This window comes from Hylobates moloch, unplaced genomic scaffold, assembly GCF_009828535.3.
Source record: "Hylobates moloch isolate HMO894 unplaced genomic scaffold, HMol_V3 SCAFFOLD_24, whole genome shotgun sequence".
Classification (NCBI taxonomy): Eukaryota; Metazoa; Chordata; class Mammalia; order Primates; family Hylobatidae; genus Hylobates; species Hylobates moloch.
Window position 1 is genome coordinate 25,721,652 of NW_026652299.1, and position 13,893 is coordinate 25,735,544.

Sequence of the window (13,893 nt, forward strand, 5' to 3'; positions counted from 1 at the left end):
CAGGCTTAACCCAAATAGGACTACCTCAAGATATTGAATAATCAAACTCCCAAATGTCAATGTTAAAGAATCCTAAAAACAGCAAGATAAAAGAAACAAATAACATACAAGGGAAATGTCAATGTTAAAGAATCCTAAAAGCAGCAAGAGAAAATAAACAACATACAAGGGTGCTTCAGTACGTCTGGAAGCAGACTTTTCAGCAGAAACCTTACAGGCCAGGAGAGAGTGGCATGACATATTTAAAGTGAAGTAAAAATTTTTATCCTAAAATAGTATATCCGTGTTTGAAGATATCCTTCAAACATGAAGGAGAAATACTTTCCCAGACAAACAAAAGCTAAGGGATTTCACCAGACTTGTCTTATAAGAAATGCTGAAGGGAGTTCTTCAATCTCAACGGAAAAGATGTTAATGAGCAATAAGATAATCATCTGACGGTACACAACTCACTGGTAATGGTATGTACAGTAACAAACACGGAATATTATAACACTGAAATTGTGTATAAACTACTCATATCTTGAGTAGGAAGGCTAAAAGACTATCAAAAATGTAACTACAACAACTTTTCTAGACATAATATAATAAGCCATAAATAGAAACAACAAGAAGTTAAAAAGCCAGGGGTGGGGGTGGCGGTTTGAAGTTAAACTATAGAGTTTTTACTAGTTTTCTCTTTGCTTGTTAATTTTTTTTTTTTTTTGCTATCAGTGTTGTCATCAGTTTAAAATAACATGTTACAAGATGGTATTTGCAAACCTCATGGTAACCTCAAATAGAAAATCCTACAACAGATACACAAAGAAATAAAAAGCAAGAAATTTAAACATACCATCAGAGAAAAGCACCCTTCACAAAAAGGAAGGCAGGCAAGAAGGAAGAGAAGACCACAAAACAACCAGAAAACAGATCAAAATGGCAATAGTAAATCCTTACTTATCAACAATAATATTGAATGTAAATGAACTAAACTCTCCAATCAAAACAGAGTGGCTAAATGGATTAAAAAAAAAGTCCCCAATGACCAACTGCCTACAAGATGCACATTTTACCTGTAAAGACCCATAAAGACTGAAAGGGATGGAAAAAGATATTCCATGCAAATGGAAACCAAAAAAGAGCAGGTTATTTATATTAGATAAAATTGATTTTGAGACAAAAACCATAAAAAGAGAGACAAAGAAGGTCATTATATATTGATAAATGGTCAATTGAGCAAGAGGATATAACATTATAAATAATATATGCACCTAAAACTGGAGCACTCAGATATGTAGAACAAATATTATCAGAGCTACACAGAGATACACCTCAGTACAATTGTAGCTGGAGAATTCACCCCACATTCAGCAGAGGACAGATAATCCAGAAAAATTAACTCAAAAAATTGGATTTAATCAGTGTAGACCAATGGACCTAATAGAACATTTTATCTAGTGGCAGCAGAACATACCTTCTTGTCCTCAGCACATAGATTATTCTCAAGGATAGACCATATGTTAGGTCACAAAAGAAGTCTGAACATTCAAAAAAACAAATCATTTCCAGTATCTTCTCTGACCACAGGGAATAAAACTAGAAATCAATAACAAGAGAAACTTTGGAAACTATACAAACACATGGAAATCAAACAATATGCTTCCAAATGACCAGTGGGTCAATGAAGAAGTAAGGAAATTTTTTAATTTCTTGAAACAAATGAAAATGGAAACAAAACATACTAAAATCTATGGATACAGCAAAAGCAGTACTGAGGAAAGTTTATAGCAATAAGCGCCTACATCACAAAAGTAGAACAACTTCAGATAAACAGCCTAGGCCGGGCGTGGTGGCTCACGCTTGTAATCCCAGCACAGGATAATGACGTGAACCTGGAGGTGGAGATCGCAGTGAAACCCCGACTGTGCTAAAAAATACAAAAATCCAGCCGGGCGCGATGGCGGGCGACTTTAGTCTCAAAAAAAAAAAAAAAACAGCCTAATGATGCATCTTAAGGAACTAGAAAAGCAAGAGCAAACTAAACCCCAAATTAGTAAATTAGTAGAAGAAAATAAATAATAAAGATCAGAGCAGAAATAAATGAAATTGAAACAAAAAAATACAAAAGATCAATGAAACAAAAAGTTGTTTTGTGAAAACATAAACAAAATGGACAAACCTTTGGCCAGATTAAGAAAAAAAGGAAGACTCAAATAAATAAAATTGTAGATGAAAAAGGAGACTTATAACTGATACTGAAAAAATCAAAGGATCATTAGGGATTAGTATGAGCAATTATATGCCAATAAATTGGAAAACATTGAAGAGATGGATGAATTCCTAGACACATGCAGCCTACCAGGACTGAACCAAGAAGAAATCCAAAACCTGAATAGACCAATAACAATTAACAAGATCGAAGCTGTAGTAAAAAGTCTCCCAGCAAAGAAAAGCCCAGGACCTCATGGCTTCACTGCTGAATTTTACCAAATATTTAAAGAAGAACTAATACCTGTCCTACTCAAACTATTCCAAAAAATAGAGGAGGAAAGAATATTTCCAAATTCATTTTATCAGATCAGTATTACCCTGATAACAAAACCAGACAAAGATACCTTAAAAAAGGAAAACTACAGACCAGTATCTCTGATGAATATTGATGCAAAAGTCTTCAATAAAATACTAGCAAACTGAATTCAACATATCAAAAAGATAAGTCATCATGTCCAAGTGGGATTTATCCTAGGATGTAATAAGGATGGGTTAGCATATGTAAATCAATCAAGGTGATACCTTATATCAGCAGAATGAAGGACAAAAACCATATGATCATTTCAATTGATGCTGAAAAAGCATTTGATAAAGTTCAATATCCCTTTGTGATTAAAAAAAAACTCTAAAAAAAACTGGGTATATACGGAACATACCTCAACACACTAAAAGCCATGTTACGACAGACCCACAGCTAGTGTCATACCTGAAAGCCTCCTTTAAGATCTGGAAAAAGGCAAGGATGCCCACTTTATTCAGCTGTTATTCAGTGTAGTACTGGAAGACCTAGCTAGAGCAATCAGACAAGAGAATGAAGTAAAGGGCGTCTAAATTGGAAAGGAAGAATTCAAGTTATCATCAGATGATACTATTTTATATTTGGAAAAACCTAAAGAAAAAGAAAAACTATTAGAACTGATAAATTCAGTAAAGTTGCAGGATACAGATCAACATACAAAAATCGGTAGCATTTCTGTATGCCAACAGTGAACAAACTGAAGAAAAAATCAGGAAAGTAATCCCATTTACAATAGCCACAAATAAAATGAAATACCTAAGAATAAAAATAATCAAAGTAAGTGAAAGATTTCTACAATGAAAACTACAAAATAATGGTATGAGATATCGAAGAGGACACAAAATTTGAAAGATATTCCATGTTCATGGATTAGAAGAGTCAGTATTGATACAATGTCCATACTTCCCAAAGCAGTTTGCCAATTCAATTTAACCCGTATCAAAATACCAATGATATTCTTCACAGAAATAGAAAAATCTAAAATTTATATGGAACCACAAAAGACTCAGAATAGCCAAACTGTCCTGAGAAAAAAAGAACAAAACTGGAGAACTCATAGTACCTGACTTCAAATTATACTACAGAGCTATAGTAACCAAAACTCATGGTATCAGCATAAAAACAGACAGACCAATGTAAGAGAATAGAGAAGCCAGAAATAAATCCATACATCTGCAGTGAACTTACTTTTGACAAAGGTGCCAAGAACATACACTGGGGAAAGGACAGTCTCTTCAATAAATGGTGCTAGGAAAACTGGATTTCCATATGTAGAAGAATGAAACTTGACTTCTGTCTCTTGCCATATACAAAAATCAAATGAAAATGGATTAAAGACTTAAATCTAAGACCTCAAACTATGAAACCACTAAAAGAAAATATTGGAGAAACTCTCCAAAACATTGGTCTATGCAAAGATTTCTCGAATAATATCCCAAAAGCACAGGCAACCAAAGCAAAAATAGACAAATGAGATCACATCAAGTTAAAAAGTTCCTGCACAGTGGCCGGGCGCGGTGGCTCACGCTTGTAATCCCAGCACTTTGGGAGGCCGAGGCGGGCGGATCACGAGGTCAGGAGATCGAGACCACGATGAAACCCCGTCTCTACTAAAAATACAAAAAAATTAGCTGGGCGTGGTGGCGGGCGCCTGTAGTCCCAGCTACTCAGAGAGGCTGAGGCAGAAGAATGGCGTGAACCCGGGAGGCGGAGCTTGCAGTGAGCCGAGATTGGGCCACTGCACTCTAGCCTGGGCGACAGAGCGAGACTCCGTCTCAAAAAAAAAAAAAAAAAAAAAAAGTTCCTGCACAGCAAAGGAAACAGTCAACAAAGTGAAGAGATGACCCACAAAATGGTAGAAAATATCTGCAAATTACCCATCTGACAATGGACTAATAACCAGAATATATAAAGAGCTCGGACAACTCAATAGGAAAAAAATCTAATAATCTGATTTTAAAATGGGCAAAACATCTGAATAGACATTTCTCAAAAGAAGACATACAAATGGCAAACAAGTTTATGAAAAGGTGCTCAACATCACTGATCAGAGAAATGCTAATCAAAACTACAGTGAGATATCATCTCACCCCAGTTATAATGGCTTTTATCCAAAAGACAGGCAATAGTGAACACTGACAAGGATGTGGAGAGAAAGGAACCTTTGTACACTGTTGGTGGGAATGTAAATTAGTACAGCAAGTACAGAGTGCCTCAAAAACCCAAAAATGGAACTATCATATGATCCAGCAATCCCACTGCTAGATATATGCCCAAAAGAAAGGAAATCAGTATATCGAAGAGATATCTGCACTCCCATGTTTATTGCAGCACTGTTAACAATACCCAAGATTTGGAATCAACCTAAATATCTATCAACAGATGAATAGATAAAGAAAATCTGGTATATATACACAACGAAGTACTATTCAGCTATAAAAAGAATGAGATCCTATCATTTTCAACAACATGGATGGAACTGGAGGACACTATGTTAAGAGAAGCCAGGCACAGAAAGACAAACTTCATATGTTCTCACTTATTTGTGGGAGCCAAAAAACGAAGAATTAAACTTGTGGAGATAGATGGTTACCAGATGGGAAGGGTAGTATGGAGGGTGTGGGGAAAAGTGGGTATGGTTAATGGGTACAAAAGTATAGTTAGAGTGATAGAATGGATAAGATATAGCATTTGATAGCATAACAGGGTGACTACAGTCAATAACTTACTGTATATTTAAAAATAGCAAAGTATAATTGGAATGTTTGTACACAAAGAAATGATAAATGTTTCAGGTGATGGATACTCCATTTACCCTGATATGATTATTACACATTGTATGCCTGTGTCTACATATCTCGTGTACCCCATAAATATATACAAGTACTATGTACCCATAAAAATAAAAAAGTTGTTTTTAAAGAATAGAAGGAAGAATTCAGTATTGTACTACTAATAAAGGACATTTGACTACCTTGCCTTAACTCTAGTCAACTTGAGTAGAGGTTGATCCCCCGATCTGAAAATTTAAAATTCAAAATGATCCAGAATCCAATACTTTTTGAGCACTGATGTGATGCTTAAAGGACATGCTCATTGGAGCATTTTTTATTTTGGATTTTCGTATTAGGAATGCTCAACCAGTAAGTATAAAGCATATATCCCAAAATCTGAAAAAATACAAAATCTGAAATACTTTTAGTCCGAAGCACTTTAGAAAAGGGATGCATAACCTGTATTGTTGATTCATGTTTTATTAATGTGGTGCATTTTTAATGAAGGCTGATTTCTCTACCTCTACTACCAACAGTTGTTGTTTGCTTAAGGAATGCAAATTAATCTTAATGTCGGCCTGACTAAAGTAATTTTAGGAAGAAAACCTACTGAAAATAAAATACATCATTCTAAAGTAAAGCATGATTTGTTGGATGACTTGCCCGAAGAACTGAGAATGTCTTATCCAGCAACCTAATCTTAAGGCTCAGACTAGCACTACTGACAGCAGAGTTGACAGTGTTGTAAGAGCCCATTGTAGAGGGATCACATCTGGCCTGCATTATGCAGGATTTATACAGTCACCTGACATGCCTTATGTACTGTTGGTTCAGTTCTAAAAATGTGTTTATTGCCTACTTTTTGTAAGATAAAATAATAAATACTGTGTGGAATTCACAGACGAATGACAAGTTCTTGGCCCTCAGGAAACTTTAGCCCTGTCTAAATCCCACAGAAGTTAATATTGCAAATGGCCATCTCCAGTGACCACTTTCTTTCCCAGGTCTATTATGCTAATTGAATTTTCAGATGATAACAGCTGGGAAGTACAGTTTTTGAAAGACAAAATCAGGATCCATGAAGGCTTTGATAGATTGGAATGACAGACTGGGTTTAAGAACATAGACTTTGACAAATCATCATAAGTACAGGGTAGGGTAGGGGACTAGAATATTACAGCAGCATGTATTTAAAAAGTAAGAATATGTAAATGAAGTACGAATCAGCTGCAAAAGAGCTATGTTGTCTTAATTCGAAGGGTTCAAAAGGGGAGGCTCAACTATTTTTTTCATTTCTGGATAGCACTCTAAAAATGATATAGAAAAGTGACAGTTTGAGAAGAGAAGGATCTGTATGGTGAAGGGTCTTGAAACTAAGTTACAACTTGGGATTATTAGCTAGATGATTGCCACGTAGAAATCTCAGGAGGGAGCATGTTAACCATCTTTAGATATATGAAGAGCTATTATGTGAAAGAGGAATTAATGTAACTTGCTTTTTAATGGCCTCAGAGAAGAGTTAAGGTCAGTGAATATGTTAGAGGTATGCAGATTTGACCTTAACACAGGAAAGTGTTTCCTAACAGTCATCTGACCAAGGAAGTGGCAAGTTCTCCAGTGTGTGACATTTCTCAGGCTAAGACTAAAAATTACCCACCTCCTGAAGTATTTTGGTGGTTGGATGGACTATTGTAACTTCCAACTTTGAGATGCTGTGATTCTAGGAGTTGTCAAGATTCTTCTCTTTCTTCATCCCTCCTCCTCTCTGCAACTTAGTCTCTGTGCTTTCTTTTTTTTTTAAAAAAAAGGTAAAATATACATATATAATTTACCATCTTGACCATTTTTTAAGTGTATCGTTCAGTGGTAATAAATACATTTATATTATTTGTCTCCTTCATTATCCCCTTCCAGACTTCGGTCTTCTCTTGGCCTATGTCTGAAATCCATTAGGATTTATGCCATATCAAGATCTACATATTTTTCAATTAATTCCTTCCCCTTAATTACCTAAGGCAATCCAGAATGTTCTTTATCTTCAAATTTTATTTCAGGAATCAGTTTTTCTTGTTCTTTGATGAGCAGTACTTTGTTTTAAAAGCATAAAGGAACAGAATCTCAGCTGCACTCAGCGAGGACAATGGGTACAATTAAGGCATATGGGACCTTTAGCAACTAGTATTTTTGGGCTAAAAGATGAAAAGTAGGCCATGAAGACTATTCTCTTGACCAGAGGATGGCAGATTATTTCAGTAAAGGACCGGATAGTAAATATTTTAGTCTTGGAGAACGTCGTAGTCTCTTTCACAGCTACTTAGCTCTGCCAATTGTAGCATGAAAGCAGCACGGAGGAATGAACATGGCTGAATTCCAGTAAACTGTGTTTATATGACAGGTGGTTGGCTAGATTTGCCCTTTGGGTTATAGTTTGCTACAATTTTAGGTTAGGACCTACAGAGGCTGTTCCCTTTAAATCCAGAGCTCTTCACAGATAGATGATTGTAAGAGTTGCTTATGCCTGAAATAAGATATGGCTGCTTAAGACACATGATTTCCTGATTGTCTGAAGATGAACTTTCATCAGTCTATTTCCTATTTCCATATAACTATAGTGCATCAGAGTTGATTACAGTATATTTTTAAAATATCTAGGAGGAAGTGGTGAAGTTGACTGAGAAATGCCTTAATAATGTCATTGAGAGCCCAGGATTGAATGCCATGAGAGTTCCTCCTGACTTCAAGAGTAACATTTTGAAGGCTCAAGTAGAAGCAGTGCATAAGGTAAGCTGCCTTTGATAGATAGCCCTGGTGAAGTGAAAAGAGCATGGGATGTAGAGAGTTGCCTTCCCCAACTCTAAATTCTAATCAAGCTAGATTAAGGATGCAGTCAGGGAGTTAAAAAATAAGAGTAAAGATGCTCAGGGGGATACGAAGGCTAAAAAGGCCAAATTTGTATAGAAGTGAGCCTTCAATGTTTGCCATTTTGACAGCCAGAAAGCCTTGTGATTTTTAAAGCCTTATTTCAGTATTAAATCTATAATTCTAGGTCTGTCTTTATCCATCCACTATTCCCCACAACCCATCTACCCTCAATTTGGCAATATGTTTATGTAATTAGCAAAAAGAGAGTGAGGTACAAGGTGAAGAGTTGGCTGTGACATGGTGAAGGATAGAGTAGGTAGGGACTAGCTTCCATGAGGGATGCGGCAGCCTTGCTCTCAAAATCAGCTTTTCCTTGGCTCTCTGTGACTTTCAAAGTTACATTCTGTCCTAAAACCAGGACAGAAGCCTGCCTCACTAAGTCAGTTGTCAACTAGGATTTCAAATTCACCTGTTATTGAGAAGATGCACTTTACCCATCCTGTCCCCAGGTACAAGCCTTGAAGAGACCTGAGTGGACTTTAGGAATATTGTTCGTGTTCTTTATCCATTTTCTCCCCAGAATATAAACATGTTTTATAGCATATTTACATATAAAATAAATATAAAATATGATAGTATTGACTCTAGAATCTCATTTCTGTTCTACCACCTACTAGCTTTGTGACTTGGGCAAGTTAATTTCTCTGAGTCACAGTTTAATTATGTGTAAAATAGAATAATGGTAGTACCTACCTTAAGGTGGGCTGTAAAGGTGAAATAAGGTAATTAAAGGACATGGAATAGTGCCTGGCACATAATGAGCATTTAGAAAGTGTTGACCCTCAATAGTTATAGTAGCAGTAGTAGTAATAGTTATTATTTGCTATGGTCTGAATGGTTGCATCCTCCCGCAAAATTTTTATGTTGAAACCTAATCCCCAAAGCCATGGTATTAACAGATGGGGCCTTTAGCAGAGCCCCCAAGAGTAGGAGGGAACTTATTTAACCCTTCAGCCATGTCAGGATGCAGTGAGAAGGCGCCATCTATGAGGAATGGGCCCTCACCAAACACTAATTCTGCCAGTGCCATAATCTTTGGTTTCTCAGCCCCCAGAACTGCAAGGAATAAATATTTGTTATTTATAGGCCACTCAGATTATGTTGTTTTGTTAGAACAGCCTGAATGGACTAAGAAATCATTACCTTACATTTCAGTTATCATTTTGGATCTTTCTTGACTTGAAGAATAGAGAAATAACATGAGTAGCCCTAAAGAAAAGGGATTTGATTTTACAGTGAAAAGACCTTCTCATGAAGAGAAATCCGGGATCACATACCTTCACTGTGAAATCTACTAAACATTTATGGAAGAAATATTAGCAGTTCTACAAAGTTTTTCAAAAAGATAGAAGAGGAGGGAACACTTCCCAGTTCATCTTATGAGACTAGTGTCACCCCAATACCAAAACCAGAAAAAAAATTACAAGAAACTACAGACCACTACTCCTCTTGAACATTAACTTAAAAGTTCTTAACAAAATATATTAAACACTTTATAAGTAGGATCATACATCATGACCAAGTAGGGTTTATCTTGGGGAAAATGTTGGTTTATCATTCAAAACCCAAATAGTTCACCATATTAAAAAATACATAAAATTGTCTCAATTCATGTAGAAAAGGCATTTCACAAAACTCAACACCTGTTCATGATAAAAACTCTCAGCAAGCTAGCAATAGAATGAAACTCCTTCAGCTTGATAAAGAGCATTTATGAACAAATCTACAACATCATAATTAATGATGAAAGGCACGCCCACTGAAATAGCTAAAATTAAACACTGACCATCCCTGTGTTGGTGATGATGGAGCTCCTGCGGTGCAACATACATTGCTGGTAAGAACATAAAATGGTATAAACACTTTAAAAGAGTTTGGCAATGCATCAAACATACACATATCATCTAACCCAGCAATTATATTCTTAGATATTTGCCCAAGAGAAATCAAAACTCAGGTTAACACAGATGTTAGTACATGAATGTTCTTTCTTCTTTCTTTCTTTTCTTCTTTATATGAAATAGCTAAAAACAGATGATTGTGATGTATCTATACAGTGAAATGTCTGAATAAAAAGGAATGAATTAGTGATTTATACAACAACATGAGTGAATGTCAAAGACGTCTCCATGCTGCTCTAAAGAAGCAGATGGAAAGGATAGGTACTGTGATTCCAATTATATGAAATTGTGGAAAGTATAGATCATCATTTACCTCAAATAAGGGTTTTTTCATGGGATTATGTGGGAAGCCTCAAGGGAATATCGAGGCAGGGAGTGGGGGAGATAGTGGAAATGTTACATGATGTTGGCTAAACACTTGTATGCCTTTAAAAAAAATTTACTGAACCGTACTTTTTTAAAAAAGTTGGTGCATTATTGATGCCAGGTGTGGTGCCTTATGCCTGTAATCCCACCACCTTAGGAGGCCGAGGCAGGTGGATCACTTGACATTAGGAGAGTTCAAGACCAGACTGACGAACATGGTGAAACCATGTCTCTACTAAAAATACAAAAATTAGCCAGGTGTGGTGGCACACACCTGTAATCCCAGCTACTCGGGAGGCTGAGGCAGGAGAATCACTTGAACCTGGGAGGCAGAGGTTGCAGTGAGCTGAGATTGTACCACTGCACTCTAGCCTGGGGGACACAGTGAGACTCAATCTCAAAAAAAATAAAAAATGGGTGCATTACTGAGAACCATCTATTAAGATCGTGTGAATTTGTATACCAAATAAAAAAATGAATCTTTGATTATTAAGTATGGGGTAGGATTGTACTAGGTACACTGCTGATATTTCCATAGATAAGGTATGATTACCTCTTATTTTAATTGAAGCAAACTGATATTTCTATTTTTACCAGAAAGAAATGTAAATTTCTTGTTACTTTAGTATCCTCAATAAAGATTTACTTTTTTTAATATTTCATTTTCTTAGGTTACAAAAGAAGATAGCTTATTAAGTCATAAAAATGCCAGTGTTCAGGATGCTGCCACAAACAGGTACAGTTCTGGGTAGACTGAATTAAATTGATGTTCTTATCTACTACCTTTTTTGTCTTTTTTTCTTCTCAGTCTATTACCACATGGTTTCAGGATGTCTGTCTGAAAGATAGCTTGAGTTCACTCTATTGTATCCGTTACAGACCACTTAGTACCTAGTTTTATATTATTTGAAGATGTTCCTAATTAGTCTGCCAACATTCCCATTTATCTTCAACTGATTCGAACCAACAGAGCAGAAACCATCTTAAAGATATGTGTAATCTTTTCAGTCACCTGGTAAGGAGTGTGTATTATTCTCTTACAGTAAACTTTCATGTCATCCTGTTATCACAATGGCCTTGTTCTTATCAACTTACTTGCCATGGGTTCTTATAGTAACTTGAGTTAACTTTCTTTGCTACTCCTTCCAAGTCTCTTCTGCCCTTCTTCCCTTTAATGAGTATTTTGGCACTTACTTGTCTTGTTAGTTAGGCTTTTATTCCATGCTTTATGGCCATTGACTTTCTTCACCACTGTGAATCTGATGTTCTGTACTTAGTGTTAAAAAATGTTGAGCAAATAAATGTGTTTCTTTTTTTACTATTCAAAACTTATTCAGTCAAGGGTTGTATGATTAATCATATTCAGTTCCAGATACCATAATCAACATAGCACCGCACATAGCATGCATAGTGTATAGCACTTTATATAATAGTTAGTACTCAACAAAAGTACTAACTGGTGATCAGGGTAAAGCTAGAATTACAACTTGACCTTGTAACTAATTCTAATTGCCAGGCAGTGTCTCAGACCTGTAATCCCAGCACTTTCAGAGGTCAAGGCAGGAGGATCACTTGAGGCCAGCAGTTTGAGACTAGCCTGGGCAACATAGTGAGACCCTGTCTCTACAATTAAAAATAAAAAATTAGCCGAGCATGGTGATCCACGCTGTAGGCTTAGCTCCTCAAAAGACTGAAGAGGGACAATCTCGTGAGCCCAGGAGTTTGAGGCTGCAGTGAGCTATGATCGCACCACTGTGCTTCATTCTGAGTGACAGAATGAGACCCTGTTTTTTTGTTTGTTTGTTTTAAAGGGGCCAGGCCACGGTGGCTTACGCCTGTAATCCCAGCACTTTGGATCACCTGAGGTCAGGAGTTCAAGACCAGCCTGGCCAACGTGGTGAAACCTGTCTCTACTAAAAATACAAAAATTAGCTGGGCATGGTGTCGCACGCCTGTAATCCCAGCTACTGGGGAGGCCAAGACAGGAGAATTGCTTGAACCCAGGAGGCAGAGTTTGCAGTGAGCCGAGATTGTGCCACTGCACTCCAGTGTGGGCAACAGAGCAAAACTCTGTCAAAAAAAAAAAGAAAAGAAAATTCTAATAACCACTGTTAGTACTAACATTTCTAGTACTATTGTTATTATTGAAGTCTTTCAGAATAAAATTTTTTGTTTGCCAGGAGAAGGGTAATGGGGACAGGACTGCCCCATGTTCATCAGAAGTTTCATTGAACTCTTGAAGCTGGAAAGAGCCTAGAACATACTTCCAGATTTATTTTTCTAAATGGCTGTTCATATTTTGAATAATCTGTTTTTCCCCTAGGATTTCAGATGCATCCTTTGAAATATACTAGGTTCTTGTATAAACATGGGTCTATTTCTAGATCTTTTCCTTCTCTGTTAATCTATTTTCCCCATGCTATACAACACTGTTTTGTTTTACTGGACCTCCTTTTTAAAAATGCAGTATTTTAGGCATGGAGACACTATGGAGAAGTATATAATACATACCTGTATACCAGATATCAAGCTTTGTCACATCTTAACATTTTACCATAATAGATTTAGATCAGTTTTCTTTTTTTATTGACATAATTCACATACCACAAAATTCACTCTTTAAAAACACACAATTCAGTAATTTTACAAAATTGTGCAACCATTACCACTATAATTCTAGAACATTGTTTGAGAATGTTCTAGGAACACCATAGGTCTAGAAACTCCTTACCCTTTCCAGACCTTAGGTAAGGTAGAAACCTTCATACTCACTATAATACTCATCCTAGTTCTCATATATACTCATCCTCATTCTACTTTACCTAAGGTCTTCATACTCACTAGGATGAATATTATAGTGAGTATGAAGGTTTCTGCCTTACCTAAGGTCTGGAAACACTTTACCCATTAGCAGTCACTCCACATTCTGCTGCTTCCCCAGCACCTGGCAACCACTAATCTACTTTGTCTCTGTGGATTTACCTACTCTGGACAGTTTATGTCAATGGAATTATATGTGTCCTTTTGTGTCTGGCTTCTTACGTTCAACATAATACTTTCCAAATTTGTCCATATTGTAGCATATATTGGTACTTTGTCCCTCCTTATGTCCCTCCTTATGGCTAAATAATATTTCATTGTATGGATATACCACATTTATTTATCCATATATCAGTCGATGGACATTTGAGTTGTTTCCACTCTTTAGCTATTATGAACAAAGTTAGAAATGGATATTTGTATACAAAATTTTTTTTGTAAATATACTTTCAGTCTTCCTTAGTATATACCTAAGAGTAACACCATTTCTCCTCAGTCATATGGTAACTCTATATTTAACTTTCTTAAGAACTGCCAAATGTCTTCCAAAATGGCTGTA

The 13,893-nt window shown here is 36.3% G+C and overlaps 1 protein-coding gene across 6 annotated transcripts in view; it reads left to right on the forward strand.

The window, feature by feature from the left end:
- Positions 1 to 13,893, forward strand: part of EPB41L5 (erythrocyte membrane protein band 4.1 like 5) — a 175,439-nt gene that overhangs the window by 129,475 nt on the left and 32,071 nt on the right. For all 6 annotated transcript variants that reach the window (XM_058434302.1, XM_058434303.1, XM_058434305.1 and 3 more), the window contains exons 19-20: positions 7,978 to 8,106; positions 11,186 to 11,250. In XM_058434302.1, the coding sequence (XP_058290285.1) occupies positions 7,978 to 8,106; positions 11,186 to 11,250 (194 nt within the window). The remainder of the gene's footprint in view (positions 1 to 7,977; positions 8,107 to 11,185; positions 11,251 to 13,893) is intronic.